At 42.2% G+C, this 17,173-nt stretch overlaps 1 protein-coding gene and 1 long non-coding RNA gene across 2 annotated transcripts in view; one reads left to right on the top strand and one right to left on the bottom strand.

Annotated features, from left to right (window-relative positions):
* The window catches only part of LOC129841951 (NLR family CARD domain-containing protein 3-like), a 268,945-nt gene that overhangs the window by 15,323 nt on the left and 236,449 nt on the right, over positions 1 to 17,173 (bottom strand). Inside the window, exon 5 of the mRNA XM_055910318.1 lies at positions 1,755 to 1,871. Coding sequence (XP_055766293.1) covers positions 1,755 to 1,871 — 117 coding nt within the window. The remainder of the gene's footprint in view (positions 1 to 1,754; positions 1,872 to 17,173) is intronic.
* On the top strand, positions 12,024 to 12,856 carry LOC129841945 (uncharacterized). Its single transcript, XR_008757431.1, has 3 exons — positions 12,024 to 12,092; positions 12,422 to 12,614; positions 12,787 to 12,856. It is a non-coding gene; the product is annotated as an uncharacterized LOC129841945 (long non-coding RNA).

Here is a 17,173-nt window from a genome sequence, read left to right as displayed (position 1 = left end):
GTACTGAGTCAATGTGCAGGGGTACCAGGTAGTTGAGGTAATAATGAGACTAAAGGAGTACCAGTACTGAGTCAATGTGCAGGGGTACCAGGTAGTTGAGGTAATAATGAGGCTAAAGGAGTACCAGTACTGAGTCAATGTGCAGGGGTACCAGGTAGTTGAGGTAATAATGAGACTATAAGGAGTACCAGTACTGAGTCAATGTGCAGGGGTACCAGGTAGTTGAGGTAATAATTAGACTATAAGGAGTACCAGTACTGAGTCAATGTGCAGGGGTACCAGGTAGTTGAGGTAATGATGAGACTATAAGGAGTACCAGTACTGAGTCACTGTGCAGGGGTACCAGGTAGTTGATGTAATAAGGAGGCTATAAGGAGTACCAGTACTGAGTCAATGTGCAGGGGTACCAGGTAGTTGATGTAATAAGGAGGCTATAAGGAGTACCAGTACTGAGTCAATGTGCAGGGGTACCAGGTAGTTGAGGTAATAATGAGACTATAAGGAGTACCAGTACTGAGTCAATGTGCAGGGTACCAGGTAGTTGAGGTAATGATGAGACTATAAGGAGTACCAGTACTGAGTCAATGTGCAGGGGTACCAGGTAGTTGAGGTAATAATGAGACTATAAGGAGTACCAGTACTGAGTCAATGTGCAGGGGTACCAGGTAGTTGAGGTAATAATGAGACTATAAGGAGTACCAGTACTGAGTCAATGTGCAGGGGTACCAGGTAGTTGAGGTAATGATGAGACTATAAGGAGTACCAGTACTGAGTCACTGTGCAGGGGTACCAGGTAGTTGAGGTAATAATGAGACTATAAGGAGTACCAGTACTGAGTCAATGTGCAGGGGTACCAGGTAGTTGAGGTAATAATGAGACTATAAGGAGTACCAGTACTGAGTCAATGTGCAGGGTACCAGGTAGTTGAGGTAATAATGAGACTATAAGGAGTACCAGTACTGAGTCAATGTGCAGGGGTACCAGGTAGTTGAGGTAATGATGAGACTATAAGGAGTACCAGTACTGAGTCAATGTGCAGGGGTACCAGGTAGTTGAGGTAATAATGAGACTATAAGGAGTACCAGTACTGAGTCAATGTGCAGGGGTACCAGGTAGTTGAGGTAATAATGAGACTATAAGGAGTACCAGTACTGAGTCAATGTGCAGGGTACCAGGTAGTTGAGGTAATAATGAGGCTATAAGAAGTACCAGTACTGAGTCAATGTGCAGGGTACCAGGTAGTTGAGGTAATAATGAGGCTATAAGAAGTACCAGTACTGAGTCAATGTGCAGGGTACCAGGTAGTTGAGGTAATAATGAGACTATAAGGAGTACCAGTACTGAGTCAATGTGCAGGGGTACCAGGTAGTTGAGGTAGTTGAGGTAATATGTACATGTAGGTAGGGGTAAAAGTGACTAGGCAATCAGGATAGAGATTACATCTCCTCATCCAGGGAGTACACACACACACACACACACACACACACACACACACACACACACACACACACACACACACACACACACACACACACACACACACACACACACACACACACACACACACACACACACACACACACACGGAGGGAATGTTGTGTTTGTTTAATAATGTTTAATGACAATGAAAATGGACAAAATAATTAGCTTATGGATTATGAAAACAACAAAAAGAAATGGGAAAATGGGAGAGGAGAAATGACTAGAGACAGTGTTGTTTAACTCACTGACCATGACCCATGAGTTCTTCTTACCTTTGTTCAGTAGAAAAGTATCCCTCTCTAAACACTTCAGGTAGATTCATAGACGTGTCACTCTTCATGGACACACAGCTGGGAACAGGGGAGGCTGGTCTCTCCTGCTTGATTGGACTTCAACACAACAGAGACAAACATTACATCTCTCATCTACTAAATGTATGGTGTTTCTGGTTTTTGTCAGTTTCAATTGTTTGTTATGCTATAAATGGTTATTTAATGGTTGTAAGTGGTAAAATGAACTAAAAATGAGTAATTACTACTTTACTAAGGAATTACATATTATTCAGTGGTACTGTATTTGCTGAATAATTCCAATAGATGGCAGCATAAGACCACGCTAGATATTTCAGTAGATTAGTTGAGTTTTCTCCCTGGATACACCACCACTCCCCCTCACAGGAAAAGTTCCCTCTACTCTAGTACATTCATTGTCAAATTCATCAACCAGCATCGACCCGCTCTGCCTTCTCGCACAAGCAGACAACTCAGCCACCGCCAAAAAGCTTGTGTCGTCACTCTGCCTTCTCGCACAAGCAGTCAACTCAGCCACTGCCATAAAGCTTGTGTCGTCACTCTGCCTTCTCGCCCAAATGAGGGTCATGTTGAGGTAAATTCGCTCACCGTTGCATGATGTCATTTATTGTCGGGCTGGAAGATGCACTGTCATCTTTTCTATCCCGAGGCTGTTTAGTCCCAATATGAGATATTAATCAAATATGTTAAAATGCATGTATACTAAGGTTGAGGTTAGAGCATCTGACTAGTGATTATTTGGCTGTATATTTTTTATAAATATTTAACAATTAAAAGTTATTAGTTCATATACAGCCATTGGTGAGGCAGCTGAGAAATAAAGTGTATTTTTCTTGTTATTTCCTTAGATCTCAAACCTGCCCCATCTTTCCCATGCCAATTTCTGGACTTTCACATAGAGGTTACTAGGTCACACAGTTCAAACCACATTTGAAAAATAAAACACGTGGCTTGTTGATCAAGTGTTCTGCCTTGAAATAATAAATACTACTAGCGTTTCAATCAGTTACGTCACTTGCTCTGAAACCTAGAAGTAGTGTTGCCCCTTGCTCTGTACTAAAGTTATACTGTTACAGTAACAACTGCGTCAGATCTACAAATCAATGAGCTAGACCTGTCCATTTGGTTCGCAACTCAGTGAACCTGCGCAGCGTTCACTCAATTCGATGTCAACGAATGAAGGTTCCAGTGCAAATCAAATTACCCAGCAGCCATTTAGATACAACAAATCGTCACAACAATGAAATCATTCTCGGCCACATCTTGACAACCAGGACAGAGACATGCGTTTTGTTTAAGTTGAACACTTATTTCTGAAAACCAATATGGGCTCCCAAGTGGTGCAGCGGTCTAAGACATCTCAGTATAATAAGTTACCTGAGGTCAGAGTTCACGGTTCATGCCGACAGGTCTAATTGATAACAATAACGAAGGTGCCATTGTGATGCAGAACAATGAGCTGGTAATAGAACGTTCAGAAGGTGAGTTGGTGCCACGGTGCTCAATAGAACTAATAGGAGCTGGAAGGGAGAAACATGACCTAAAATAAGGTCTGTTTTTTCACTATTACTTCATAACTAGAGACATAATATAAGATAAGGTAATGTTATGAAACTGGGCTCCATGGCGGATGCAATGAACTAGTTATCAGAAAAAAACATTGTTGAAAACGTCATGTGTCCAGCCTACTGAGGCGCCACAAAAATAATATTCAAAAGTTCGGTCCTTGGACACAGAGGGTTTAAACACTAAAGTTAACGTGAATCGAGTGAAGAGAGGAGAACCGGACAGAGGTAGCCAGCATCCGTCAACGAGAGAGAGAGAAGCCCTCCACGGGATGTAACAGGTGGAAGAAACATCCGGGTATCTCCATTGGTCCCCATAAACGCAGGCAGCCGGTGATGTAGTGATAAAGCACTAAATAAACTCCAGTTAAATAATAACCCCCCTTGGGTTGTGCCGTGGCGGAGATATTTGTGGGCTATACTCGGCCTTGTCTCAAGATGGTAAGTTGGTGGTTGATGATATCCCTCTAGTGGTGTGGGGGCTGTGCTTTGGAAAAGTGTGTGGGGTTATATCCTGCCTGTTTGGCCTTGTCCGGGTGTATCGTCGGATGGGGCCACAGTGCCTCCCGACCCCTCCTGTCTCATCCTCCAGTATTTCTGCAGAAGTAGTTTATGTGTCGGGGGTTAGGGTCAGTCTGTTATATCTGGAGTATTTCTCCTATCTTATCCGGTGTCCGGTGTGAATTTAAGTATACTCTCTCTAATTCTCTCTCTCTTTCTCTCTCTCTTTCATTCTTTCTTTCTATCTCTCTCTCAGAGGACCTGAGCCCTTGGACCATGCCTCAGGACTACCTGGCCTGATGACTACCTGCTGTCCCCAATCCACCTGGCCGTGCTGCTGCTCCAGTTTCAACTGTTCTGCCTGCGGCTATGGAACCCTGACCTGTTCACCGGATGTGCTACCTGTGTGTTTGGATATAATGAAGAGATGTCTCCCTGACCACCAGTGTGTTGGATATAATGAAGAGATGTCTCCCTGACCACCAGTGTGGATATAATGAAGAGATGTCTCCCTGACCACCAGTGTGTTGGATATAATGAAGAGATGTCTCCCTGACCACCAGTGTGTTGGATATAATGAAGAGATGTCTCCCTGACCACCAGTGTGGATATAATGAAGAGATGTCTCCCTGACCACCAGTGTGTTTGGATATAATGAAGAGATGTCTCCCTGACCACCAGTGTGTTTGGATATAATGAAGAGATGTCTCCCTGACCACCAGTGTGTTTGGATATAATGAAGAGATGTCTCCCTGACCACCAGTGTGTTTGGATATAATGAAGAGATGTCTCCCTGACCACCAGTGTGTTTGGATATAATGAAGAGATGTCTCCCTGACCACCAGTGTGGATATAATGAAGAGATGTCTCCCTGACCACCAGTGTGGATATAATGAAGAGATGTCTCCCTGACCACCAGTGTGGATATAATGAAGAGATGTCTCCCTGACCACCAGTGTGTTTGGATATAATGAAGAGATGTCTCCCTGACCACCAGTGTGGATATAATGAAGAGATGTCTCCCTGACCACCAGTGTGGATATAATGAAGAGATGCCTCCTTGACCACCAGTGTGTTTGGATATAATGAAGAGATGCCTCCCTGACCACCAGTGTGTTTGGATATAATGAAGAGATGTCTCCCTGACCACCAGTGTGGATATAATGAAGAGATGTCTCCCTGACCACCAGTGTGTTTGGATATAATGAAGAGATGTCTCCCTGACCACCAGTGTGTTTGGATATAATGAAGAGATGCCTCCCTGACCACCAGTGTGGATATAATGAAGAGATGTCTCCCTGACCACCAGTGTGTTTGGATATAATGAAGAGATGTCTCCCTGACCACCAGTGTGTTTGGATATAATGAAGAGATGTCTCCCTGACCACCAGTGTGTTTGGATATAATGAAGAGATGTCTCCCTGACCACCAGTGTGGATATAATGAAGAGATGTCTCCCTGACCACCAGTGTGGATATAATGAAGAGATGTCTCCCTGACCACCAGAGTGTTGGATATAATGAAGAGATGCCTCCCTGACCACCAGTGTGGATATAATGAAGAGATGTCTCCCTGACCACCAGTGTGTTTGGATATAATGAAGAGATGTCTCCCTGACCACCAGTGTGTTGGATATAATGAAGAGATGTCTCCCTGACCACCAGTGTGTTGGATATAATGAAGAGATGTCTCCCTGACCACCAGTGTGTTGGATATAATGAAGAGATGTCTCCCTGACCACCAGTGTGGATATAATGAAGAGATGTCTCCCTGACCACCAGTGTGTTTGGATATAATGAAGAGATGTCTCCCTGAACACCAGTGTGTGTGGATATAATGAAGAGATGTCTCCCTGACCACCAGTGTGGATATAATGAAGAAATGTCTCCCTGACCACCAGTGTGGATATAATGAAGAGATGTCTCCCTGACCACCAGTGTGGATATAATGAAGAGATGTCTCCCTGACCACCAGTGTGGATATAATGAAGAGATGTCTCCCTGACCACCAGTGTGTTTGGATATAATGAAGAGATGTCTCCCTGACCACCAGTGTGTTGGATATAATGAAGAGATGTCTCCCTGACCACCAGTGTGTTGGATATAATGAAGAGATGTCTCCCTGGTCACCAGTGTGGATATAATGAAGAGATGTCTCCCTGACCACCAGTGTGTTTGATATAATGAAGAGATGTCTCCCTGACCACCAGTGTGTTTGGATATAATGAAGAGATGCCTCCCTGACCACCAGTGTGGATATAATGAAGAGATGTCTCCCTGACCACCAGTGTGTTGGATATAATGAAGAGATGTCTCCCTGACCACCAGTGTGGATATAATGAAGAGATGTCTCCCTGACCACCAGTGTGTTGGATATAATGAAGAGATGTCTCCCTGACCACCAGTGTGTTTGGATATAATGAAGAGATGCCTCCCTGAACACCAGTGTGGATATAATGAAGAGATGTCTCCCTGACCACCAGTGTGGATATAATGAAGAGATGTCTCCCTGACCACCAGTGTGTTTGATATAATGAAGAGATGTCTCCCTGACCACCAGTGTGGATGTAATGAAGAGATGTCTCCCTGACCACCAGTGTGTGTGGATATAATGAAGAGATGTCTCCCTGACCACCAGTGTGTTTGGATATAATGAAGAGATGTCTCCCTGAACACCAGTGTGTTGGATATAATGAAGAGATGCCTCCCTGACCACCAGTGTGTTGGATATAATGAAGAGATGTCTCCCTGACCACCAGTGTGTTTGGATATAATGAAGAGATGTCTCCCTGACCACCAGTGTGGATATAATGAAGAGATGTCTCCCTGACCACCAGTGTGTTTAGATATAATGAAGAGATGTCTCCCTGACCACCAGTGTGGATATAATGAAGAGATGTCTCCCTGACCACCAGTGTGGATATAATGAAGAGATGTCTCCCTGACCACCAGTGTGTTTGGATATAATGAAGAGATGTCTCCCTGACCACCAGTGTGGATATAATGAAGACATGTCTCCCTGACCACCAGTGTGGATATAATGAAGAGATGTCTCCCTGACCACCAGTGTGTTTGGATATAATGAAGAGATGTCTCCCTGACCAGCAGTGTGTTTGGATATAATGAAGAGATGTCTCCCTGACCACCAGTGTGTTTGGATATAATGAAGAGATGTCTCCCTGACCACCAGTGTGTTTGGATATAATGAAGAGATGCCTCCCTGACCACCAGTGTGTTTGGATATAATGAAGAGATGTCTCCCTGACCACCAGTGTGTTTGGATATAATGAAGAGATGTCTCCCTGACCACCAGTGTGTTTGGATATAATGAAGAGATGTCTCCCTGACCACCAGTGTGTTTGGATATAATGAAGAGATGTCTCCCTGACCACCAGTGTGGATATAATGAAGAGATGTCTCCCTGACCACCAGTGTGGATATAATGAAGAGATGCCTCCCTGACCACCAGTGTGTTTGGATATAATGAAGAGATGTCTCCCTGACCACCAGTGTGTTTGGATAAAATGAAGAGATGTCTCCCTGACCACCAGTGTGTGTGTGGATATAATGAAGAGATGTCTCCCTGAACACCAGTGTGTTTGGATATAATGAAGAGATGTCTCCCTGACCACCAGTGTGTTTGGATATAATGAAGAGATGTCTCCCTGACCACCAGTGTGTTGGATATAATGAAGAGATGTCTCCCTGACCACCAGTGTGTTGGATATAATGAAGAGATGTCTCCCTGACCACCAGTGTGTTTGGATATAATGAAGAGATGTCTCCCTGAACACCAATGTGTTGGATATAATGAAGAGATGTCTCCCTGACCACCAGTGTGTTGGATATAATGAAGAGATGTCTCCCTGACCACCAGTGTGTTTGGATATAATGAAGAGATGTCTCCCTGACCACCAGTGTGTTGGATATAATGAAGAGATGTCTCCCTGACCACCAGTGTGTTGGATATAATGAAGAGATGTCTCCCTGACCACCAGTGTGTTGGATATAATGAAGAGATGTCTCCCTGACCACCAGTGTGTTTGGATATAATGAAGAGATGTCTCCCTGACCACCAGTGTGTTGGATATAATGAAGAGATATCTCCCTGACCACCAGTGTGGATATAATGAAGAGATGTCTCCCTGACCACCAGTGTGGATATAATGAAGAGATGTCTCCCTGACCACCAGTGTGGATATAATGAAGAGATGTCTCCCTGACCACCAGTGTGGATATAATGAAGAGATGTCTCCCTGACCACCAGTGTGTTTGGATATAATGAAGAGATGTCTCCCTGACCACCAGTGTGTTTGGATATAATGAAGAGATGTCTCCCTGACCACCAGTGTGGATATAATGAAGAGATGTCTCCCTGACCACCAGTGTGGATATAATGAAGAGATGTCTCCCTGACCACCAGTGTGTTTGGATATAATGAAGAGATGTCTCCCTGACCACCAGTGTGGATATAATGAAGAGATGTCTCCCTGACCACCAGTGTGGATATAATGAAGAGATGTCTCCCTGACCACCAGTGTGGATATAATGAAGAGATGTCTCCCTGACCACCAGTGTGGATATAATGAAGAGATGTCTCCCTGACCACCAGTGTGTTTGGATATAATGAAGAGATGTCTCCCTGACCACCAGTGTGGATATAATGAAGAGATGTCTCCCTGACCACCAGTGTGTTTGGATATAATGAAGAGATGTCTCCCTGACCACCAGTGTGTTGGATATAATGAAGAGATGTCTCCCTGACCACCAGTGTGTTTGGATATAATGAAGATCAATTCAGTGAAGAAGAACCTCTAGAATTCTGACCAAAGAACCCAATTAATGGTTCTATATAGAACTTTAGTGGTTCTGTATATTTAAGCAAGATAGAACCCTTTTGGTTTTAAAAGGAGTGAATAGTGTGTTTATGTAACGGAAATATTGTCAAAATCCACCTTGTAACAACATTCACAATTAGTCTAAATGTTATGCATGCCAACATATTAGGCAATAATTAAGAGTTGGCAAAATGATTGTGACATGCATTCTATAAATTATATAGAACAACAATATTTTACAGACACCTGAAGGTTCCCATAAGCAATCATTTCTGATTAAAAATAACACATGTGAAAACATTGTGGATATAACATTTTAGAAACAAAGTTCTTAAACAATATTGTCATCTCACCTCTTAGCTTTGGGGTCATGTTCCCCAGAGTGACTCATTTTAGAGACAGGGCCCCCCTCCTCTCTCTTCCCAGAGAGACTCATTTTAGAGGCAGGGCCCCCCTCCTCTCTCTCCCCAGAGAGACTCATTTTAGAGGCAGGACCCCCCTCCTCTCTCTCCCCAGAGAGACTCATTTTAGAGGCAGGTCCCTCCTCTCTCTTCCCAGACAGACTAATTTTAGAGCACTGACCCCTAAACAGAGACCCAACATGTTGGTTGTGGTTAACACAGTGACAACTAATTATTGAATGTCAATTATTCAATTTATTAATTATCTCTTAGAAATAAAACATTTACTAACAGACACATCCAAACAGTCAGGTGATTTAATGCATCACATCAACATGTAGTTGTGACTGATATTTTTCACCTTTTCTCCATGTGGTGGAACTAATAATAATAATAATAATAATATAATATGAATAATCAAAATATTAATAATAACAATAGTAGTAATAATAATATAACATTAATAATAATAATGTCTCACTTTCTCTTAATAATTCCTCTCATTCTAGTGTGTTGCTTTGTTCAACAGGTCTGATATTATTCTGCTGTTACTGAATTCAGTTCATAATAACAATGTAAAGTCTGTTCAGTGGTTTCATACCAAACTACACAGGAAGCAGGAGATCATTGTAATTTAGACAACAACAAATGTTCTGATATTCTGAAAGATGATTTACAACTATGATACATTAACATTTTGACAAATGGTAAAATAACCCCAGTAAAACACTCAGATCTAACAGTCCATTTCACCTGGGACAGCTACGTGACAGTTCAATCATACAAAATGGCGCTAACTGGGCGTAAGTCAATTTCAATAACATATTGTTCATATATCGTATTATACGATTCGTATATCGTCATTCACTATACTAAAATAAAACCATACATTTAATGTCTCTACACACTTTACAATAATCCCTGGGAAGATTCTTACCTTGTAGCCTGAATTCACAACCAGAACATGTCAAGTCATTGAGATATTTTCCGTTGTGCTGAGAGAGCACCTTCCTGATGACAAGTGTCTCTGTATCTGTGTTCTAGGTTCAGTTGATCTTTGGATGCAATAATATCTGGTCAAAGTCTAGTGACACAACACCATAGTATATCATAAACATAACAGCAGTTTAACCTTTGGCCAGTAAAGGCCATGGCATACTATGAAATGTAGAATCATTTATGATGGATCCAGTTTCAACATATCTCTAACTTTGAAGTATACAAAGGGGTCCCACATTATTGACCCTCAAACCAACTCTTAGTTTCCTGATTCAGATCTGTTTAAACCAACTCTTAGTTTCCTGATTCAGATCTGTTTAAACCAACTCTTAGTTTCCTGATTCAGATCTGTTTAAACCAACTCTTAGTTTCCTGATTTAGATCTGTTTAAACCAACTCTTAGTTTCCTGATTCAGATCTGTTTAAACCAACTCTTAGTTTCCTGATTCAGATCTGTTTAAACCAACTCTTAGTTTCCTGATTCAGATCTGTTTAAATTAACTCTTAGTTTCCTGATTCAGATCTGTTTAAACCAACTCTTAGTTTACTGATTCAGATCTGTTTAAAGCAACTCTTAGTTTCCTGATTCAGATCTGTTTAAACCAACTCTTAGTTTACTGATTCAGATCTGTTTAAAGCAACTCTTAGTTTCCTGATTCAGATCTGTTTAAACCAACTCTTAGTTTCCTGATTCAGATCTGTTCAAACCAACTCTTAGTTTCCTGATTCAGATCTGTTTAAACCAACTCTTAGTTTCCTGATTTAGATCTGTTTAAACCAACTCTTAGTTTCCTGATTCAGATCTGTTTAAACCAACTCTTAGTTTCCTGATTCAGATCTGTTTAAACCAACTCTTAGTTTCCTGATTCAGATCTGTTTAAATTAACTCTTAGTTTCCTGATTCAGATCTGTTTAAACCAACTCTTAGTTTACTGATTCAGATCTGTTTAAAGCAACTCTTAGTTTCCTGATTCAGATCTGTTTAAACCAACTCTTAGTTTACTGATTCAGATCTGTTTAAAGCAACTCTTAGTTTCCTGATTCAGATCTGTTTAAACCAACTCTTAGTTTCCTGATTCAGATCTGTTCAAACCAACTCTTAGTTTCCTGATTCAGATCTGTTTAAACCAACTCTTAGTTTCCTGATTCAGATCTGTTCAAACCAACTCTTAGTTTCCTGATTCAGATCTGTTTAAACCAACTCTTAGTTTCCTGATTCAGATCTGTTTAAACCAACTCTTAGTTTCCTGATTCAGATCTGTTTAAACCAACTCTTAGTATCCTGATTCGGATCTGTTTAAACCAACTCTTAGTTTCCTGATTCAGATCTGTTTAAACCAACTCTTAGTGTCCTGATTCAGATCTGTTTAAACCAACTCTTAGTTTCCTGATTCAGATCTGTTTAAACCAACTCTTAGTTTCCTGATTCAGATCTGTTCAAACCAACTCTTAGTTTCCTGATTCAGATCTGTTTAAACCAACTCTTAGTTTCCTGATTCAGATCTGTTTAAACCAACCCTTAGTATCCTGATTCGGATCTGTTTAAACCAACTCTTAGTTTCCTGATTCAGATCTGTTTAAACCAACTCTTAGTGTCCTGATTCAGATCTGTTTAAACCAACTCTTAGTTTCCTGATTCAGATCTGTTTAAACCAACTCTTAGTTTCCTGATTCAGATCTGTTCAAACCAACTCTTAGTTTCCTGATTCAGATCTGTTTAAACCAACTCTTAGTGTCCTGATTCAGATCTGTTTAAACCAACTCTTAGTTTCCTGATTCAGATCTGTTTAAACCAACTCTTAGTTTCCTGATTCAGATCTGTTCAAACCAACTCTTAGTTTCCTGATTCAGATCTGTTCTCACCAACTCTTACTTTCCTGATTCAGATCAGAGATGAACTGTTTACACAACAGGAGGGCGAGGTCCAAGCTGATCAGTACAATGATTCTGCAAAGGTGTTTCTTTTCGATTTCCAATGGAAAGGAAGAACATGGTGGTAAGTAGGATTGATGAGAACAAAATAAACATATTAATGCCTTTTGAGATCTAAAAAAAGCAACAACATTAAAATGGAGACAGACATTTAAATGGTTGGTGGCACAATATGCACTGTTGGCCTATCTCAGGCCCAGATACTAATTTGACCTTGTCCCTGACCTAAACAGTAAGGAACAATATTAGTCTTCAAACCAACTGGTTCGCTATCAGAGCATCTGCACTCCTTTGTTAAACAACGTGTTAGGGACTTTTCTGCCCCTTTTCTGAAATAGAAACCCTGTGCTGCAATATCTTCATTAAACTGTTACATGTTATGTTTCTATGCAGCATTGATGCATCTGAAGAAGACTCCTCCCTTGGGAGACTCGTTAATGATGATCACTAAAGACTCAATCTCAAAATGAAGGCCATACAAGCAAACGATGAGCCACACTTGTGCCTTTTCGCGACTCGAGATATTGCAGCTGGCGAAGAGTTGACTTATAGTTACGGTGATTCAGACTGGCCATGGAGAACACAGGTGAGGAACTTTTTTTTAAAAGATGCTAGATGAAATTACCACCCATCTTGGAAGAGCCGGGAGGATGAGCAATTCACTACCCTGTCATGCAATATGTTGTGATGCAGACAGTGTCTCTTAACTACTAAGATGTAATTGATGTCTAATTGTTGTCTTGGTTCACTTGATTCAGGTCATCAAAACTGAATTGTCTTCCAGCCCAAAACCTGGTAAGAACTTTACTAAAGTCATATATCAATATGAGTTTTTTTTTCTTCTATTATCACATTTACTATTTCACTTTTACAAATACACATTTATAGTCTAACATCAATTGCACTGGAATGCAGTGCACTTGTTACATACATCAAAAGTTAACTAAATATACAATACATTCAAATATATGAAATAAAAACATTATCAATAAGAACTCAGTAGTTAGGCTCTTGTGGGCTCATTTAGTAGCCCAACTCATGAGGGATTTGCTCTTCTCCTGAAAAGTTCAGTCCTGCATCTGACCAGAATAGGATGTTCAAAACTAAACGTTACACCAGGCATTTCCTGTAATGCTTTCTTATACAGTAGGTCCCCAGATGTATACAATGCATTAGATCACGTTTTTTGATTTGAGGGGATTTTTCAGTGTTTTAAAAATGTTGATTATGTTTCAGCATCCAGGGGTGTGTCAGTTTCTACTAAAACAGTCTCTTAGTGCAGAGATGTCTGTGACTATTTTGCCTGTTGGTCACAGGCTGGGAGCAGAACAGGGGCTGTGGCAGAGCAGAGCACCTGGAGCACTTAGGGGTGAAGTCCCTTGCTCAAAGGCAAAACAGCAGTAGGTAGTACACAGGGATACACCCGTAACCCACCGGGCTTCAATATCACCGTATACTACCTACTGCCGTTGTGCCCATCAGCAAGGCACTTTACAACACACACATCACAGGCTGATAGCAGGACAGGGGCTGTGGCAGAGCATCAGAGCCCATCAGCAAGGCACTTTACAACACACACATCACAGGCTGATAGCAGGACAGGGTCTCCAAAAAATGATTGTTCTATGTAATAATTGACTAGCACAATACAATAACTCCTAATGTTTGTATTTTTGTGTCTGCTAAGGACGACAAGTTGATTTACGGGGAGAGGTCGGGTAATGTAATTATGTGCCCGAGCACAAAACAACATATATGTAATTTTTGTCCTGTCTAAATCTGCCATGTCAGTCATTTTTAATTCCAACCAGAATAACCTCATGTTTTTTGGTCTCCTGAAAGTACTAGTCCCGTGAGAATCAACATCAAGTTTTATTTGTCACATGCGCCGAATAAAACAGGTGCTTACTTACAAGCCCTTAACCAACAATGCAGTTCAAGAAATAGAGTTGAGAAAATATATACTAAATAAAATAAGTCAGCTTTTGCAGACACGTCTCCCCCCCGCATCAGTATAGAAAGGGTCCCTAGCAAACTGCATCACTTTTGTGGGGAGACTAAAATCATAAAATCTTGTTGCAAAGTTACAATGTGTATATCATTGACCGCTAGCCAGAAATAGCAATTTTTTTCTTTCTTCCTCGTTATGCAGACATAAGCACACCTGGCACCATCGAGGTGCAGCTGTTTACTTTCTACACGGGTTGTTATTTTTCAGTTTCGTCCTAAGAACAGATTGTAGTGGTAAAATAAAAATGGATACATTTTTTTGGTGCCATTTAGGTGAAATTGATCTCCAAGCTTCACTCCAGTCAAAACGGGCTTTGCGAGTGTTTGATTCCATTCATTTGCTGTGGCCTGGCGCTAGTGCTCCAGCTTATTTGTATTTAAAACAACTTTTTAAACTTTTATTTAACTCGTCAAGTCAGTTAAGAACAAATTCTTATTTTCAATGACAGCCTAGTGGGTTAATTGCCTTGTTCAGGGACAGAATGACAGATTTTTACCTTGTCAGCTCGGGGATTCAATCTTGCAACCTTTCGGTTACTAGTCCAACGCTCTAACCACTAGGCTACCTGCCTCCCCAGCTTAGCCAACGTTTGCTTGCCAATTTTCTTCCTTGACCTTTTCCATTGTCCAGCCCAGCCTTCTATAGTTACCCACTGTATTGTCCAGCCTAGCCTTCTATAGTTACCTACTGTAGGGAAAAGGTTTTGGGGGGGCTCATATCAGAGGAAAAAAGAAAAGCAGTCAATCATGTCAATAACTGTTTTATCCCTCCTCTGTAGTCCCAAATTAAGTCCAAGTGATTGATGCCACTCAATAAACAAACCTCAGCTACAAACTCCTCATCAATCATTTACACTAGTATGTGTTGGGTTTGTTGTGAGAAATGCAATTATCTCCTCCCTAAACTCTCATACTCTCTTGAGAGCATTAGGCCTACCCTTACTCAGCTACCTAACATCATTATGTAAAAGTAGATCATGATGCTCAGCAGACTACGAAACGAGCCATGTTGAAGGATAAATGATGATCGGATAAAGTTTATGATAGTCATAGCTGAGTCCATTGTTTTTTAAGTCACAGCTGAGTTTAGCCAAAGCATGTTCAGGCAGTGTGGTCTATCTGCGTTGAAAGAGCCAATAGGCGGGCAGACAGACCCTTGTACCCCTGTTAGCAGCTCCGATTGGCAGTAACTGGTATGTTACTGATATTGATTGACAGCACCTAATGGGCAGGACTATAGGAAAAGAGATTCTCCCTGTCATGTTTTGTCTTTGATCTTCATGTCTTGTCCCTGTGCTTCCCTCTGCTGGTCTTATTAGGTTCTTTCCCTCTTTCTATTCCTCTCTCTCCTCCTCCCTCTCTCCCTCCCCCGCTCTCTCTCTCTATCGTTCCGTTCCTGCTCCCAGCTGTTTCTCTTTCTCCTAACGACCTCATTTACTCTTTCACACCTGTCCCCTATTTTGCCCTCTGATTTGAGTCCCTATTTCTCCCTCTGTTTTCTGCTTCTGTCTTTGTCGGATTCTTGTTTGATGTTTGCTGTTCTGTGTCCTTGTTCCGCCCTATCGTGTTTTTACCTTCATCAGATGCTGCGTGTGAGCAGGTGTCTAGTGGTCGCGTCTCCAGTCGTTCATCTCTACTGACGAGAGGATTTCAGTTTTCCTGTTTTGTTTTTACCTTAGATATATCAGGAGTATCGTTTTTTGTCTAAGACTGGAATAAAGACTCTGTTTCTATTTCGTCGCTTTTGGGTCCTCCTTCATCAGCATAACAGAAGAATCCGACCAAGAATGGACCCAGCGACTACGGATTCTCTCTACACTACCGTCAAGTTCCAGGGAGCAATGCTCGGCAGACACGAGCAGGAATTGTCTGCTGCTCGTCAGGCCGTTGAGACCCTGGCCGCTCAGGTTTCCGATCTCTCAGGACAGTTTCAGAGTCTTCGTCTCGTACCACAAGCTACTTCCTGGTCTTCCGAGTCTCCGGAACCCAGGGTTAATAATCCACCATGCTACTCTGGACAGCCCACTGAGTGTCGCTCCTTTCTCACCCAGTGTGATATTGTGTTCTCTCTCCAGCCCAACACATACTCTGGAGAGAGAGCTCGGATCGCTTACGTCATATCACTCCTTACTGGGCGGGCTCGGGAGTGGGGCACAGCTATCTGGGAGGCAAGGGCTGAGTGTTCTGACGTTTATCAGAACTTTAAGGAGGAGATGATACGGGTCTTTGATCGTTCAGTTTTTGGGAAGGAGGCTTCCAGGGGTCTGGCTTCCCTATGTCAAGGTGATCGATCCATAACGGATTACTCTATAGAGTTTCGTACTCTTGCTGCATCCAGTGACTGGAACGAGCCGGCGTTGCTCGCTCGTTTTCTGGAGGGACTCCACGCTGAGGTTAAGGATGAGATTCTCTCCCGGGAGGTTCCTTCCAGCGTGGACTCGTTGATTGCACTCGCCATCCGCATAGAACGACGGGTAGATCTTCGTCACCGAGCTCGGGGAAGAGAGCTCGCGTCAGCGGGGCTTCTCTTCTCCGCATCTCGACCATCTCCTTCCATCGGCTCAGAGACTGAGCCCATGCAGCTGGGAGGTGTTCACATCTCGACTAATGAGAGGGAACGGAGAATCACCAACCGCCTTTGCTTCTATTGCGGTTCTGCTGGACATTTTGTCATGTCATGTCCAGTTAAAGGTCAGAGATCATCAGTAAGCGGAGGGCTACTGGTGAGCGCTACTACTCAGGTCTCTCCATCAAGTTCCTGTACTACCTTGTCGGTCCATCTACGCTGGACCGGGTCGGCTGCTTCCTGCAGTGCCTTGATAGACTCTGGGGCTGAGGGTTGTTTTATGGACGAAGCATGGGCTCGGAAACATGACATTCCTCTCAGAGAGTTAGGGAGGATCACACCCATGTTCGCCTTAGATGGTAGTTCTCTCCCCAGTATCAGATATGAGACACTACCTTTAACCCTCACAGTATCTGGTAACCACAGTGAGACCATTTCTTTTTTGATTTTTTGTTCACCTGTTACACCTGTTGTTTTGGGTCATCCCTGGCTAGTATGTCATAATCCTTCTATTAATTGGTCTAGTAATTCTATCCTATCCTGGAACGTTTCTTGTCATGTGAAGTGTT

This window comes from Salvelinus fontinalis, unplaced genomic scaffold, assembly GCF_029448725.1.
Source record: "Salvelinus fontinalis isolate EN_2023a unplaced genomic scaffold, ASM2944872v1 scaffold_0004, whole genome shotgun sequence".
NCBI lineage: Eukaryota > Metazoa > Chordata > Actinopteri > Salmoniformes > Salmonidae > Salvelinus > Salvelinus fontinalis.
This window is presented reverse-complemented; position numbering and strand designations above follow the sequence as displayed.